Source organism: Bubalus bubalis, chromosome 3, assembly GCF_019923935.1.
Source record: "Bubalus bubalis isolate 160015118507 breed Murrah chromosome 3, NDDB_SH_1, whole genome shotgun sequence".
Lineage (NCBI taxonomy): Eukaryota > Metazoa > Chordata > Mammalia > Artiodactyla > Bovidae > Bubalus > Bubalus bubalis.
The window spans coordinates 21511800-21525606 of record NC_059159.1 but is presented as its reverse complement, the minus strand read 5'-3'; the positions used below and the strand labels follow the sequence as shown (position 1 = coordinate 21525606).

Here is a 13807-nt window from a genome sequence, read left to right as displayed (position 1 = left end):
TATTTATTTGTAAATAAACAATTTATTTATTGTAAGTAAATAAATTTATTTATTTGTAAATAAACAATTTATTTATTGTAAATAAATAAATTTATTTATTTGTAAATAAACAATTTTTTAAAAACAGCTCCATTGAAGGCATGGAGGTGAAGGCAACCATACCAGATCCAAGCTGGAATGGGGAGAAAAGCCGGATTTCACGGGTAGGAAGATGAGAACCTGGTTCCACCGCTGACCTGCAGGTTTTGGCCAAGTTTCCTTCATCTACTCTCAGCTTTCCATCTACGGAGTGACCATAATTCCCTGTTCTCCCTGGTTTAAAGCAAAAAGTAGGCAGTAAATAGATAAAAGCTCCTCTCTTATCAAGCATTGGAAGCCCTACCCTGTTGCTACTGGCCACCTTGCTGACCTTATGAGCCACATATGCAGGGAGAAGGGAAGAGCCAGGCGGTCTGTGTTCTTGCTCCAGATATTCAGAAAACTCAATTTGCCTGTTTGTAAAATGGAGAAGGGGCCGGTGAAGGAGTGGGAGTGGGAGGATTGTAAAGCAGCACAAGGAAACTTTGGGGGATGGTGGATATGTGTGGTGATGCTTCTCTGGTGTGTACAGTTGTCAAAACTTACCAAACTGCATGCTTTACATGCTACTGCTGCTGCTGCTAAGTCGCTTCAGTCGTGTCCGACTCTGTGCGACCCCATAGATGGCAGCCCATCAGGCTCCCCGGTCCCTGGGATTCTCCAGGCAAGAACACTGGAGTGGGTTGCCATTTCCTTCTCCAATGCATGAAAGTGAAAAGTGAAAGTGAAGTCGCTCAGTTGTGTCTGACTCTCAGCGACCCCATGGACTGCAGTCCACCAGGCTCCTCCACCCATGGGATTTTCCAGGCAAGAGTACTGGAGTGGGGTGCTATTGCCTTCTCCATGCTTTACATATGTGTGGTTTATTGTATGTCAGTTATCCATCAATGAAGCTTTATTTTAATGGAGATAGTGATGCCTATGTATCCCCGGCTGGCACATAGAACAAGCCCGGATGTGGCTGTGGATAAGAGGATATTTGAGAAGGAAGTACCAATACCCACAGCAGTTCTGCTGTTCTGGGCCCTCACCAGCACAAGACCCACAGGCTGGGAGAGCAGCTGGAAGCAGGTGTTCTGGAACCAGACCACCCCACCCGTGAGCAGGTTCCTCTTCCGCAAGTTGGATAATCAAGGTTGTCCCACCCACCAGGCATGGACGTGGGGTAAACCTTCAAAATGGGCAGATGAGGAACAAACAGTGGCCTGAGGCAGGGGTTGGGATTGAGTCTTTTTCAACATCAACAGCATTTTGTATTCTAGGACTTCATGGAGTAGATCCCACCTTGGGTGCACCCAAAACCATGCAAAATTGGCTTCTTGAAATTGACTTGACTATTCTAGAAATAGTCAAGGACTTGGATGAAAAATGAAGGCTCCTGAGAGGAAATGAAGGCTCCTGACAGACTTTATTTTCTTGGGCTTCAAAATCACTGCAGATGGTGACTGCAGCCATGAAATTAAAAGACACTTGCTCCTTGGAAGAAAAGCTATGACAAACCTAGACAGCATATTAAAAAGCAGAGACATACTTTGCCGACAAAAGTCTGTCTAGTTAAAACTATGGTTTTTCCAGTAGTCATGTATGGATGTGAGAGTTGGACCATAAAGAAAGCTGAGCACCGAAGAATTGATGCTTTTGAACTTTGGTGTTGAAGAAGACTCTTGAGAGTCCCTTGGACTGCAAGGAGATCCAACCAGTCCATCCTAAAGGAAATCAGTCCTGAATATTCCTTGGAAGGATTGATGCTGAAGCTGAAGCTCCAATACTTTTGCCACCTGGTGCGAAGAGCTAACTCATTGGGAAAGACCCTGATATTGGGAAAGACTGAAGGCAAGAGAAGGGAATGACAGAGGAATGGATGGTTGGATGGCATCACCGACTCAACGGACATGAGTTTGAGCAGGCTCCAGGAGTTGGTGATGGACAGGGAAGCCTGGTATGCTGCTGTTCATGGGGTCACAAAGAGTTGAACATGACTGAGTGACTGAACTGACTGAGAACAATTCTGTTAATTTCTTCAACAGAACAATGGAACAAGACTTCCGGACCTTAGCAGCTATAGGATTTTCCAGAGCAAACGGCAATCCCCTCAGGTGGATATTCCACATTTTCTTGGTCAAGTGGAGGTCGTAGGTGTTTCCAGGTTGCTTCTGCTCAAGGTCCTCCCTTGAGCCTCTTGATAATCCATCCTGTGAGTGACTCCTTCTCAGAGCCACCCATATATAGCTACCCTCAAAAGGGAACTAATGCAGGTGCCAGTAAGGGACAAGAGGTTAAAACAGGCATCCAGGAGGAGAGATGTGGAAGACCATCCCACATTCCTTACCCCACATCTTCCCACATTTCCCCACAGAAAATATTCTTTTCATTGCTCACCACAAAGCTCCCCATCACATTCCAGTCTCTATGATTCCTCCTTTCATGTCAAACTCATGCTACTCTGGGCCCTAGAATTCCATGAGCAAGCAGGGAAGAGGGACACCAGGACTAATGGGAGAGATTAGTCATCTCTACAGAAGGGAAAGTTAGTCTTGCATGACCCCCAGCTCCACATTGAAAAACAGGAGTCCAGGTTACACCAGTCAAAGGGAGGGAAAGAGGACCTAAGAGGAAGCTGGGAATATACAATCTTAAAATTAGACCCAGAGCCCAAGAATTAGTATTCAAGGTTAAAAGGGTCAATGGCAATAATACTAAGGCTTGTTACATGTATGGAGCTTCTCTGGTGACTTTTTTTTCTTTTATTATGTGTATGTATGCCATGCCTCCAAGTACAGGGACCATCATAGCATGAGACACCAGCCCCAGGTGCTCTCTCAAAGGAACAGTCTGAAATTTAAGGAAGTAAACAACATCTGATGCTGTCATCTGGTGAGTAAGACTTGTCCCAGCCTCGTGTTGCATGTTTCACGTGGAGGGAAGAGACGGGTTGGGAGGCAGTTCCCAGGTTCTGGTACTCTTGCTTCTGGGCTATGGCAGCACTGTGTCTAGGAACTGACGACCTTGGTGATGGTGGGCTGAGGCCCCCATGGAAGAAAGAAATTGATCTTAAGCCTGGAGAGCCCAGAGTTGAATGGAAGGACCTTACCTGTGAGAGAGCTCTCTTTTTCTCTTCCTGCCTCTTTGTTGCTGCTGAAAGACAATTTAAGAAACTAGAGAGTTTTTTAACTAGAACTAGAGAGTTCCAGACCCATTTATTTCTCTTCTTATTCTAAGCAAGCAACATTTATTAATAATGATGATGTGACTTTCTATGTGGATTTGAGACCTATCTTGTATCCATGTTAATCATTTTGGAAGTTGATTTTTTTAATATTTTCTACTGATTCTTCTCTACCAAACTCTAAAGAATTGTTTTGTGCATGTGGTCCTCTGCCGATATTTCAGCCAGTGATCCTCTCTGCTGAAAAGGGCTGATTCTCAAATCTTGGAGTAGATTAGAAACATCTGTTCTCCGTCCTACAGGACTCTGGTCCCTGAGGGCAGAGTGGTACATGATGCTCTTGTTCCCTTCCTGTGATTCTCTCAGATTCCCTCTGAAGAACTTGACAGAAAATGCTTGCAGATACTCTCCGGTGGATTTGTCATCCCTTTCCTATCATCTTCCTCCAAAACACAAAATCCACGGCAGAGGGAGATACCTTTGAGGGTAGTTTGGACAGTAAGGAGATGAAACCAGTCAATCCTAAAGGAAACTAACCCTGAATATTCATTGGAAGGAATTATGCTGAAGCTGAAGCCCCAGTACTTTGGTCACCTGATGTGAAGAGCTGACTCATTGGAAAAGACCCTGATGCTGGGAAAAATTGAAGGCAGGAGAAGGGGATGACAAAGGATGGGATGGTTGGATGGCATCACGGACTCAATGGACATGAGTTTGAACAAACTCCAAGAGATAGTGAAGGACAGGGAACCCTGGCATTCTGCAGTCCATGGGGTCGCAAAGAGTCAGACACAACTTAGTGACTGAACAACAGACCATCTGTTGGGGTGATGACTCCTTCATCTGATGGGAAGAACACTGATTCTGTTTTATCTACAGAAGACACCCAATTTTGAAATGAATGAATGAAAAGGACAATTACTATTTTTGTGCCAGAATAAGAATTTATTAAGAGATTAACAAGGGATATTTATCACTTCTCCAAAGACCAAAAGAGTGACAAGGAAGATTTCTTCCAATTATGTTCAGTTTCACAGCTTGCCTACCAGCTCAATCATACTTAATGTAATTATTTAAAATCACAGATAAGTATTTGCTAGAGCATAACACATTAAGCAAATATATCATTGTGAGCATAGACATTACTTGATCCTGCTGTAGATTTCTTCGTGGGACTCAGAAGACAGGCTGAGCCATTGGTGGACTTTGCAGCCCCTTGTGTTAAAGGATCTAGCTGGGAATTCAGTGGAAGCTGATGCTGGTTGAAGGCTGGTCCCAGAAGTGGAACTGAGATGTGACTTTAGAGCCCTTGACCTCCTGCTGGCACTGAGGCCTCTAGTGCACAAAGGTGTTGCAAGGTCCACACCGAGCACGTGAGACACAAGGATTGGAGATGCAGGGCCCGATGGGCCTTTCACAAGCGTTGGTTGTGGCACATGGGTTGCAGGGGAGCCTGGAGGCAGAACACCATTACAGCATGTTACAGGAAAGTGAAATGAAGAGTTAGAAAGATACAAAACACACTTTGTATAAGAGTATTGTATTGCTACTTCCTCCCAGTGCCTCCAGTCAAAAGCTTGAAACTATAAGTTAATTTCTATCAAGAAGATCTTTCATCCTCATAGCCACCTCATGAGCCCCCAAGGAGAACATTACTAGCCTCCTACTCACTTGCAGTCCTCACTGTCCAGCAGCCCCCGGTACGTGTTGATCTCACACTCCAGCCGGGCCCGCACGTCCAGCAGCACCTGGTACTCCTGGTTCTGCCGCTCCAGGTCACTCCTGATCTCCGCCAGCTGTGACTCCACGTTGCCGATCAGGCCCTGCACCTGGGCCAGCTGGGAGCTGTAGCGGGCCTCCGTCTCCGTCAGGGTGTTCTCCAGGGAGTCTCTCTGTCAGAGGGAAGGGGAGGAAAGTCACAGAGCTGCTCCTTCAGGGGCTTCTCCATTGCTTCCAAACAAGTCACAAGCTCCAAGAGTTCAGGAGAGGGTGGTCCGGAGGGCATCCCAGTGCCCCTGACTCCCCAACCTCACCTCCTCACCAGGAGTCTCATCAATACCCACCAGGTTGTGCTGGGCCTGAAGCTCCACCTCCAGGGCATTGACCGTGCGTCTCAGCTCGATGATCTCCGCCTGGTAGGACTGCAGCTGCTCTGAGCTGGACACCACCTGCTTGTTCAGCTCCTCAGTCTGAAACACCAAAGGGCAGAAGGCAGGATCAGACCCTGCCTGAAGGGCCCCAAGGGGCTGAGGGTCCTGAGAGACCATGTGCCGAGATGCTCACCTGCCTGATGTACCATTCCTCCACGTCCCTGCGGTTGGTCTCTACCAAGGCCTCGTACTGAGCCCTGGTCTCATTGAGCACACGGTTGAGGTCCACAGTGGGGGCGGCATCCACCTCCACATTGAGGCGGTCTCCCAGCTGGCTCCGCAGGGTGTTGACTTCCTGGTGGAGGAAGGGGACAATTCAAAGTATCTCAGAAGATCCTGATGCTCTCTTCTGGGAGAGTGCAATTCCATTGGTGATTATTCTTAAGCTTTCAGAAGCCCCATTCCATCTGATCCTCTCATTAACTGGGTTCTATATTCAGTGAGTAACCTGTGTCTTCTACTTTACAGAGTGCTTTCAAGTCCATGGCCTCTTTCCACCCTTGTACTCAGTATACCAGTCCTTACTTGGAGGTGCAGTGGTTTGGACTGAGTTGAGATGCACTAGACCATAATTTTAAAAGCCCGAACACCCAGTCTAGTGTTCTTGCCAGTATACCATATAGCCTATGGTTTGAATCTTAGCCATGAGTTTAAAAAGAAAAAAAAAAAAAAAAAAGGATAGAGCCCAGCTAAAGAGGAAGCAAAGAATGCATACTTCATAATCTGCCATCCTGGGACAGAATAGACCTAACTGGTCATTTCTTGATTTCACCAGTTTAGCTTTTGATAAAGGAAATAGTTATCTGCTCATTTCAAGGCTAACAAATTGGATCTCATGCCTACCACTTTCTAGACTAGACGCTTTTAGAAACCTCAAGTGCTTCATCTGTAAGATGAGAACTATCTCTGGAGTTCTAAAGCACTTAGCACAGTGTTTGGCACACAACAAGCACTCAATTAATATTAACTATCACCATTTACATTGTTCTGGATTTTAAAATTTGCACAAAATATCTGTCTTCTTTACCATGCAACTAATGAAGCAATGATGTGAGTGCTTTTCTGCGAATAACAGAAGGAGCTCTGAATGAGTAGAGTGGGCTTGTGTTTCCAGCTCAGCCCTCTCTGCAGGGTGGTCTTGCTGGTGTCCCCAGTGACTAACTGAAGAATTGGGGTAAAAGATTTCTGTGGCCCCATGTGCTCCACCCTGGGAATGGAAGAGGCTGTGGGTGCTGCTTGGCTGTTGACCTTTCCTTATTACTGAGCTTGCCAACTTCCTTCACCCTTATTCTCACCACCAGCAGAAAAACCCTTGCTTCCTATCAGATGACTCATTCTCTACAAATCCCTTTTTGTTTGGAAAACATTCCTTGGCTCGTTGAACCTCTCCCGCACCCCACTGTGGTTGGAAACAGGCCTCAGCAAGTTTGGTCCTGTTGGGGAGCTTCACCTGCTCGTGGTTCTGCTTGAGGCAGATCAGCTCCTCCTTCAGAGACTCCACCTGGGCCTCCAGGTCAGACTTGCACAGGGTCAGCTCATCCAGGATCCTACGCAGGCCATTCAGGTCTGCCTCCACCAGCTGCCTCAAGGACACCTCTGTCTCGTACCTATGATGCAGAGAATCAGGGTCAGGCCTGGCCTTCACTCTAGTTTGGTTTGATTTGTCAGACATCTGGGAGCTGGGGCTTGTGGTTTTTACAGCCATCTCATAGACTCAAGTTTTCAACATGGAGCCAAAGCGCCTGGAGGAAAAGGCACTGGTAAGAATTGATGCCTTTGAACTGCGGTGCTGGAGAAGACTCCTAAGAGTCCCTTGGACAGCAAGATCAAACCAGTCAATCCCAAAGGAAATCAACCCTGAATACTCATTGGAAGGACTGATGCTGAAGCTGAAGCTCCAGTATTTAGGTCCCCTGATGCGAACAGCCAACTCATTGGAAAAGTCCCTAATGCTAGGAAAGATTGAGAGCAGAAGGAGAAGAGGGTGTCAGAGGATGAGATGACTAGATGGCATCACCACCTCAATAGACATGAGTTTGAACAAGCTCTGGGAGTTGGTGACAGAAAGGGAAGCCTGGTGTGCTGCAGTCCATGAGATCACACAGAGTCAGACATAACTGAGCAACTGAACTGACTCATTGAAAGGACTGATGCTGAAGCTAAAGCTCCAGTATTCTGGTCACCTGATTCATTGGAAGGACTGATGGCTGGATAGCATCACCAATGCAATGGACATGAACTTGGGCGAACTCCAGGAGATGGTGAGGGACAGGGAGGCCTGGTGTGCTACAGTCCCTGGGGTCACAAAGAGCTGAACATGACTGGGTGACTGAACAACAACAAGTATTTTCTAATAAATGAAGAGACAGTGGATTTAATGTGATAAAAACCCATAAACCATGAGATTTCCAAAATTAATATACTTCCTCCAGTCTCCTAATTGGATTCTATGCTTAGTGGAGCATCAGGGGACCATGACTTCTACACTGGATGGGATTCAAAGATGTCCTCTGAAAAGAAAAGCAGGCAAGGAGTCTGACTCTGGAGAAGGGTTGTCTGAGTTCTGGTTAGCAAAACTTTGTCAATGTTTGTTGTTATAGAAGACAGGCTAAGAGGAAGGAGAGTAAAGAGGCAAGACAACAGCCCCCTTGCCCACTCACTTGGTCCTGAAGTCATCTGAGGCCAGCTTGGCATTGTCAATCTGTACCACCAACCTGGCATTCTCAGACTTGCTGCACAGGATCTAGAAGACCCAAAACATTCTAGAATGAGCTTGGTTATCTTTAGTTAACAGCATCCCTACTAATTCACTTACATGGAAGAAATAGAATGAGAAATCACAGTGGATCTTATATTAAGATTACTGCTCATGTGCAATAGTTGCTCAATATTAGAGAGCTCAAACTTGAGGGAGGAAGAATGCAGACATATGCCAGGAAAGTATCAGTACATACACAGTTTTTCCTTTTCTTTCCTAATAAGAAATATTGAGAAGCTGATAATAATAACTAACATTATTTCTCTTTAAAAACCTACTCTATGTCTGGCATGGTTGCAGGAGCTAAAGATACAAAAATGAGTAAGCACTAAATCCTGCCCTCAAGAAACTTTCAATTCAATGGAGAAGATAAATATGTCGGCTAGCAATTGGAGGGGCTTGAGTCAGAGACAGAGCCATGTGCACCCAGCCATCCTGGATAGCTGGGTCCTCCTAGGGAGCTTACACTTTTTCTTGTTCTAATCAACTATTCTATGCTCTCACTGGGCACTGTGCACCAGGAGAAGCCCAGAGGCTTCTAGGTCAAGATGATGGAGTCAGGATAATTAAGTACCCAGAAGAGGACATCAACAAGAGGTCAGAGCAGCCAAAAGCCCGGATAAGGGAGAAAGAAATTGGCCCAGTTCTTACAAAAAGTCTCGCTTTCTCAGCTTCCTTCTTGGGCTCAGTCTTTTCTCACACCTCAGGGTAATAATTCCAGAGTTGGTGAATACATGGAAGCATTCAGAGGCAGCTTTTAATTACAGCTTATTTATGCAAAGTGCTGCTACCTCCACAAAGGCTAACACTATGCAAATACTCAGATATAACAGTCCTGGTCCTAAAACAGACCTTCAGGAAAACAAAATGAAAAAGCAAAACGGCAATCGAATAGCTTATATTGTTCCTTAACCATATCTCGGATTCCCTCCCTACAACTTCCTGCTGGAGGCAATGGAGTGCCCAGCCCCTCACCTTCTGCTGGAGCTCCTCAATGGTCCGGAAGTAGGACTGGTAGTTGGGGCACACGAGGGGCTCCTGCTGCTGGCTCCGCTCCAGGATGCGTCTCTCCAGCTCCGCATTGTCCCGCTCCAGCTGCCGCACCTTCTCCAGGTAGCTGGCCAGCCGGTCGTTCAGGAACTGCATGGTCTCCTTCTCATTGCCATTGAAGGAGCCCTCACAGAACCAGTTGCAGCTGCCCACATTGGCGGGGATGTTGCAGGCCCCGGGCAGGGTGGTACCACAGCAGCTGGGGGGCACGCAGGGCCTGGAGGAGCAGCTGGAGCGGAAGCTCAGGTTGGGCAGGCAGAAGTTTAAAGACATGGTGCTGGAGGGAGCGAGGTGCCCGACTGAACACAAGAGTCCAAGTTCACCAAGCCAGAGTTGTGAGTCTCCTTCCTCTTGGGAGCATTTATACACCCTCTGCAGAGGGTGTGGATGTGGAAGACAACCCTTCTTTTCTTACTCATTTGGTTGTCAAAAGCCCCTCCCCTTGGTTTGCTGTTTCCTCAGAAGAGTCCCTCAACTCATAAAAGACTTTACTTGGGCTTCTTGCTAAGTCAGAACTCTTCCATGCTGGGCATCAGTGAAATAAGAGCTTCATGGTGTGGCTTCAAAGGGCTGGACTCATGAAAGCCCTGACCTTCATTACTGGGGTGTGGTCTGTCCAGGGACACTATTGCTTCTTCTCTTTCTGGCTTGACAGCCCTGACTCTGTGGCAAGTCTCTGGCTCTTCTTGCTGAGATGGACAAACAACCCTTACCCATATATCATTCGCTAAGTCAAATTCCAAATTCATGGTTTTAGAAAGAGGAATAGATTCTTTCTGTGCTGTGCTGTGCTTTGCTTAGTCACTCAGTTGTGTCCGACTTTGTGACCCCATGGACTGTAGCCCACCAGGCTCCCCTGGCCATGGGGATTCTCCAAGCAAGAATACTGGAGTAGGTTGCCATGCCCTCCTCCAGGGGATCTTCCCAACCTAGGGATCGAATCCAGGTCTCCTGCATTGCAGTTGGATTCTTTACCATCTGAGCCACCAAGGAAGATCCTCTCAGACCATTAAAATAGTTCCTAGTGGTTTTGTTTCCTAATGTGATAGGCATATCAGGAACCATATCCATAATCATGTCAATCAATAAAATAGCAGATGGTCACCAGGATCAAAGTTCATACAGGGCACTGGGAGAAACAGAAGACAGGACCAGGGCTGTGGTCAGAAGGAGCTCATATTTGTTGAATACCTGTACTAGCCCCAAGTGGTACTAGACACTCTTCACAATCATGCTGTTATTCACATCTCACCATGACCCTTCAAGGTACCTGATTATATCCCCATTGTACAGATGGGCAAATGGAGACATACAGGACAGGGATTAATATATTGTGAAGCCAGGATTCCAACACAGATCTCTATTCTTTCCATCATACCAAGCTGCTTAAATAAATGAACTACCTCTCTCCCTAAGTTATCTCTGCCTCATCTCTTAGCTTTCATTTCACTTTGAGCATAACACTGCATGACTTATATGCTTATCTCTCCATGTATTTCAGTCCACAAAAGCAGTTGTCATTCAGTTGTGAAGTTGTAGCCAACTCTGCAATCTCATGGACTGCAGCATGCCAAGCTCTTCTACCCTCTACTATCTCCCAAATTTTGCTCAAATTAATGTCCATTGAGTTGGTGATGCTATTCAACCATCTCATCCTCTGCCACCCCCTTCTCCTGTTGACTTCAATCTTCCCTGGCATCAGAGTCTTTTCCAATGAGTCAGCTCTTCACATCAGGTGGCCAAAGTATTTGAGCTTCAACTTCAGCATCAGTCCTTCCAATGAAAATTCAGGACTGATTTCCTTTAGGGTTGACTAGCTGATCAATGCTAAAGGAACTGATCACTCCTTGGCTCAATGGGGGACTTCCCTAATGGTCCAGTGATTAAAAATCTGCCTGCCAATGCAAGGGACAAGTGTTCAATCCCTGATCTGGAAAGACCCTACGTGCCACACAGCAATTAAGCCCATGCACAACTAACGAGCCTGTACTCTAGAGCCTATGCTCCGCAAGAGAGTCTACTACAATGAGAAGCCTGAGCACCTGAGCACCACGACTAGAGAGTAGTACCAGCTCACTGCATCTAAAGAAAGCCTGCCTGCAGCAACAAAGATCCAGGACAACCAATAAATAAGCAATTATTTTACATGTAGCTGAATGGGTTTTTTTTAAAAAAACAATCTTGCTGTCTACAAGAGATCCACTTCCGATCTAAAGACGCACACAGAGGGGATGGGAAAAGGTATTCTGCACAAATGGAGATAAAAAGAAAGCTGGGGTAGCAATACTTACATCAGACAAAGTAGACTTTAAAATGAAGACTGTAACAAGAGACAGAGGACATTATATAACAATAATGAGATGAATCCAGCAAGAAGATATAATACCTGCTCCCAACTTAGCAACACCTAAATACATAAAGCAAATACTAACAGGCATAAAGAGAGAAATAGATGACAATACAATAATAGTAGGACACTTCAGTACCCCACTTATATAATAGATAGATCACCTAAACAAAATATTAATAAGGAAACATTGGCATTGAATGATATATTAGATTATATAGACTTGATAGATGTATACAGGACATTCCACCCCAAAACATCAGATTCATATTCTTTTCACATCAACATGGAGCATTTTCCAAAATAGATTATATGTTAGGCCACAAAACCAGTCTCAATAAATTAAAGAAAATGGAAATCACATCAAGCATCTTTTCTGACCATAATGATATGAGACTACAAATCAGTTATAAGAACACTGAAAAAAATAGATATGTGGAGTATAAACAACATGCTACTCAACAATCAAAGTATTACTGAAGAAGTAAAAGAGGAAATCAAAAAGTACTCTATGACAAGTGAAAATGGAAACACAACAATCCAAAATTTATGGGACACAGCAAACAGTTCTAAGACGGAAGTGTATTGCAATATAGACCTACCTCAGGAAATAGGAAAAATCTCAAATAAACAACATAACCTTCTACATAAAAGGACTAGAAAAAGAATAAAGTCCAGAGTTACTAGAAGGAAGAAAATAATAAAGATCAGAATGAAAATAAGTGGTATAGAAACTAAAAAAAAAAAGAAAGAAAGAAAAGATTAATGAAATTAAAAGCAGTTTTTTTTAATATTTTTTAAAAATCTATAAAACTTTAACTAACCACATCAAGGAAAAGGAGAAGGCCCCAAAAAGCCAGAAATGAAAGAGAAGTTACAACTAACACCACAGAAATACAAAAATTATCATGAGTTTACTAAAATTAAACACCAAGAAATTAAATGGCCAAGAAGAAATGGATAAATTTCTAGAAACATAAAACTTCTCAGATTGAAGAAATAGAAAATCTGAACAGACAAATTACAAGTAACGAAATTGAATCAGAAAAAAGCAAAAAAAAAAAAAAAAAAAAACCCTCCCAACAAACAAAAGTCCAGGGCCAGTTGGCTTCACAGGTCAATCCTACCAAACATTTAAAGAAATTTGGTACCTGCGTCTCAAAATATTATGAAATATTGAAGAGGAAGGAATGCTTCTCAATTTTTTCTACTAGGCCAGAATTACCCTGATACCAAAATCAGACAAAGGCACTACAAAAGATTAAGTTACAGGTAAATATCGTTGATGATCACAGATGTAAAAATTCTTAACAAAATATTAGCAGACTAAATTTAACAATATATTAAAAGGATCCACACCATTATTAAGTGGGGTTTATCCCAGGGATTCAGAGATGGTTCAATATCTCCAGATCAATCAATATGTTATACCACATTAACTAAAGGAAAAATAAAAAGCATGTATCATCTCAATAGATGCAGAAATGGCTTTTGACAAAACTCAACATCTATTCATGATACAAAATCTCAACAAAGTGGGCATAGAGGGGAACATACTTCTACTTAATAAAGCCCATATATGATAAACCCACTGTTAACCTCATACTCAGTGGTGAAAAGCTGAGAACATTTCTTCTAAGATCAGAAATAAGACAAGGATGCCTTTTGTGCCACTTTTATTCAGCATATTATTGGAAGTCTTAGTCATAGCAATTAGATAAGACAAAAAGAAAAGAAATCTAAATGGGAAAGGAAGAAAGAAAGCTTTCGTAATTTGTATATGACTTTATACTATATATAGAAAACTGTACGGGCTTCCCAGGTGGTGCTCATGGTAATAAACCTGCCTGCCAATACAGGAGACATAAGAAAGGGAGTTCAATCCCTGGATTGGGAGGATTCCCCTGGAGGAAGAAATGGCAACCCACTCCAATATTCTTGCCTGGAGAATCCCATGGACAGAGGAGCCTGGTGGGCTACAGTCCATGGGGTCGCAAAGAGTTGTACACAACTGAAGTGACTTAGCACACAGCACACAGAAAACCCTATAGATGCCACCAAAAAATAGAATAAACGAATACAGTAAAGTTGCAGAATACAAATCAACACATATAAATCTGTAGTGTTTCTATACATGAAAAATGATCTATCAGAAAGAGAAATTAAGAAAACAACTCCATTTATAATTGTATCAAAAATAATAAAGTATCTAGGAATAAATCTATCAAAGAGGTGAAAGACCTGCATGCTAAAAACTA

General features: G+C 43.9%; 1 protein-coding gene across 1 annotated transcript; it reads right to left on the bottom strand.

The window, feature by feature from the left end:
- Nucleotides 1-4168: 4168 nt before the first annotated feature.
- Nucleotides 4169-9553, bottom strand: KRT33A (keratin 33A). Its single transcript, XM_006041485.4, has 7 exons — nucleotides 9128-9553; nucleotides 8055-8137; nucleotides 6845-7001; nucleotides 5528-5689; nucleotides 5308-5433; nucleotides 4916-5136; nucleotides 4169-4697 (listed from the first exon to the last, which is right to left on the bottom strand). The coding sequence occupies exons 1-7, from the start codon at nucleotides 9473-9475 to the stop codon at nucleotides 4580-4582; spliced, it is 1215 nt and encodes a 404-aa protein (XP_006041547.3). The 5' UTR covers nucleotides 9476-9553; the 3' UTR covers nucleotides 4169-4579.
- Between the last annotated feature and the right edge of the window lie 4254 nt (nucleotides 9554-13807).